General features: G+C 32.2%; 1 protein-coding gene across 1 annotated transcript; it reads right to left on the bottom strand.

Moving 5' to 3' along the window:
* Window positions 1-546: 546 nt before the first annotated feature.
* Window positions 547-2963, bottom strand: TRIADDRAFT_62689 (uncharacterized protein; the record flags this gene model as incomplete). The annotated part of the gene is made up of 4 exons (XM_002118633.1): window positions 547-731; window positions 1194-1454; window positions 2480-2779; window positions 2927-2963. 4 exons carry the CDS (start codon window positions 2961-2963, stop codon window positions 547-549), a joined length of 783 nt encoding a protein of 260 aa, XP_002118669.1.
* Between the last annotated feature and the right edge of the window lie 359 nt (window positions 2964-3322).

Genomic DNA, 3322 nt, shown 5'->3' with positions numbered 1-3322 from the left:
CGCAAGACGTCATAGATAAATTAATGCCAACATAATCCTAGATGAGCAACCTTATCGAAAATATATTACAGAAGCCATGATCAAGTTACTTCGTAACAGGTTATTGAGTTCACTTTACGCATCCATTCAATTATAAGTTATTTTCCTCCGTAATCAAGAAAAGAAACAGACTATGGCTGCAATTATTACACAAATCCAAAGTTATTAACTTCATCATGGCATCATTCAAGTAATGTAGGTAAAATTTTCTGCTATTTAACTTATGTAGATGAATTCTAAGAGCTAACCTTCATTAAGCTACATAGGTACTGTTGTGTATTACTATCTAGAGTTAATACTAACAACCCTATTGAATGTTCGTACTACTCTCAATAAGCATCGAAGACAAGAGATTATACAGTGTACATGTAGTTGAAGTTATTGTAAAATTAACAACTAACTCCTATTCTCTCTTTATTGTATTGAAAAGCGACGGCTTATATACCTACGCCGTTCACACTTACAAGGCATTATAATTACAGGTTTGAATAAGCAGGTAATGTTATTTCAACACTTGAATTCTTCGAACTTACGTTTCATTCTTTTTCCTAAAGTGTTTAATGAACGTGCAGGGGATATTTCTAATGCGTCAAAAACTACTAAAAAATCGTCATCGTCACGAGTTAAAAGTATTTCCATTAAAGCTACAGATCGATCAGCTGGATTTTGCATTCCATTTATATTCTCAATTTCTGTTGATGTTAAGACACTCTCGCGTCGTAAAATTTGCTTGAATTTGCTAAATTTTTTAAGACTTGGAGAAAGAGAATAACTGCACCAGCTAGTTTGCTTATAAAGGTGTGAATAAATGTCTTATGTCTTTATACACTGATAAAATACTTCCTTATAACAACTACCATAACGATCGAAAAGAAAAAAAGCTCTGATCTTGATTTAGTCTATAACAATCGCTGTAACTAATCTATAACTATCACATATAGAATTATTGAAATAAAGGCAATGTACTAACGAAACTAAAAAATTAATGTCGTAAAGTTCTGGACTGATATCAATAAGATGCATATTTAATTTCCGTTGTAATTCAGAATATTGGATATGAAATAACAACAGAAATTAAGCTCATTTTTTTAGCACTAAAACGTATCCTAGCTTTTACGGACTGCGATCAAAACGTTTGTAGCAACTGCACTAACCATTCGTGGAATCTAATCGTTCAAGAGATGCCTTAGAATCATTTAGAAATCTCCTACAATCCTCCCTTAAAGCCTCAGATCGATCAGTTGTATTTTGTTTTCCATTTATATTCTCAGCTTCTGCCGGAATTAAGACAAACTCGCGTCGCAAAGTTTGCCTTGTTTCGTCATATGAATTTTTTCTTTCAAATTCTGCACGACAATGCTCTAATGCAAGAGGTGTTACGCTGCTTAAAGAGGGTGGGCTATCTGGATTTTCATCTAGAAATATTACAGTAGACGGATAAGATATATCTTATACATGCCCTATGAGAATTTAGCTTGTAATTTTAGCTATCAGCTCATCTACAAAAATGTGACTATTGCAAATCATAATTCTTTAAGACTTGTAGAAAGAGAATGGCAGTACCAGCTAGTTCGCTCAAAAAAAAGTATAAATAAATGTCTTACTGTTACAACTTCCAAATTTTGTAACAAGTACTAGATCTGCACTCAGCTAGGAGACCCAGTAATTAAGTTGAAGAACTAACTTTATTGTTAAAATAAAGAGTTTATATACTTTCTTTATTGTGACCTTTGATCTACTGACGTAGATCACAAGATCATCACTAACAGAAAGGTTTCCCTAGTTTAGACATTACAAATAGGATATCATGCCAAGTATGACAACATGAGAATACATATATAGATAACCTTGATATAGTACCATAACTACATCTATATACGTATGACGTGATAACATCGTGATATTTAACCATATATAGAAAGAAGGTAACATACTAATTATGTAACTATTACAGAACGTGAGAGAGATTAAGGCTACAAAGTAGAATAAAGTTTAGGTTAAGGATGTGCTATTTATCTTAAATCATCCCTTCGATATTAGCTGCTACAACTAGTTAAAAGGCATGAAATCGGTTATGTCCGCTATATTTCTAAATCTTCAGTAAATTGGTTAGAAACTTTATCATTAACCTATTTGCTACCGCTTATAAGGTTTATAAAATTTTAAAATTTAACTTAATCTATTTTCTATGCTGACGTTACTTTAATGTTTTATTTTCACTGAATAACTAAGATGACACAATTAGCCCATGCTGCTACATATTATCGCTAAGTCAAAAAATCTATATTTTATATTCCTCAATTAGATTATTTTGGGATATAATATAGTTGCTGCTTATTAATTTGGAATTGATTAATTTAAAATTAGTTTCAAGGTCAAAAATTTTGCTGAATGTGCGAGCAGGTAATACTATTTCAACACTTGAATTCTTCGAACTTACGCTTCATTCTTTTTCCTAAAGTATTTAATGAACGTACAGGGGACTTTTCTAATGCGTCGCAAACTACTAAAATATCGTCATCGTCACGAGTTAAAAGGATTTCCATTAAAGCTACAGATCGATTAGCTATATTTTGTTTTCCATCTATATTGTCAATTTCTGCCTTTGTTAAGACACGCTCGTATCGTAAAATTTGCTTGATGTCGTTATATGGATTTTTTCTCTCAAAATCTACACGACAATGTTCTAGTGCTTGCAGAGCTGCGTCGCTTAAAGAGGGTGGACTCTTTGGAATTTTATCTAGAAATATTACAGAAGACCGGTAAGATTAATCTTATACGTGCCCTATGAGAATTTAGCTAGTAACTTTAGCTTTCAGCTCAACTACAAAATGTAACTATTGCAAATCATAATTTTTTAAGACTTGGAGAAAGAGGATGACAGTACCAGCTAGTTCGCTCAAAAAAGCGTGAATAAACGTCATTATGCACTGATAAAATACTTCCTTATAACAACTACCATAACGGTCTAAAACAAAACCACAAAGCTCTTATCTTGATTTAGTCTATAATAATCGCAGTCACTAATCTATAACTATCACATATAGGATTATGGAAATAAAGGCAATGTACTATCTGAACTGAAAAATTAATGTCGTAAAGTTCTGAATGGATCTTAATAAGATGCATGTTTAATTTCCGTTGTAATTCATAATATTAGACATGGAATAATAACAGAAATTAAACTCATTTTTCTAGCACTAAAACGCATCCTAACTTTTACGGACTACGATCAANACGTTTACAGCAACTTCACTAACCATTCAAGGAACCTGACTGTCCA

The sequence above is a fragment of the Trichoplax adhaerens genome, genomic scaffold (genome assembly GCF_000150275.1).
Source record: "Trichoplax adhaerens TRIADscaffold_326 genomic scaffold, whole genome shotgun sequence".
NCBI classification, from domain to species: Eukaryota; Metazoa; Placozoa; class Uniplacotomia; order Trichoplacea; family Trichoplacidae; genus Trichoplax; species Trichoplax adhaerens.
This window is presented reverse-complemented; position numbering and strand designations above follow the sequence as displayed.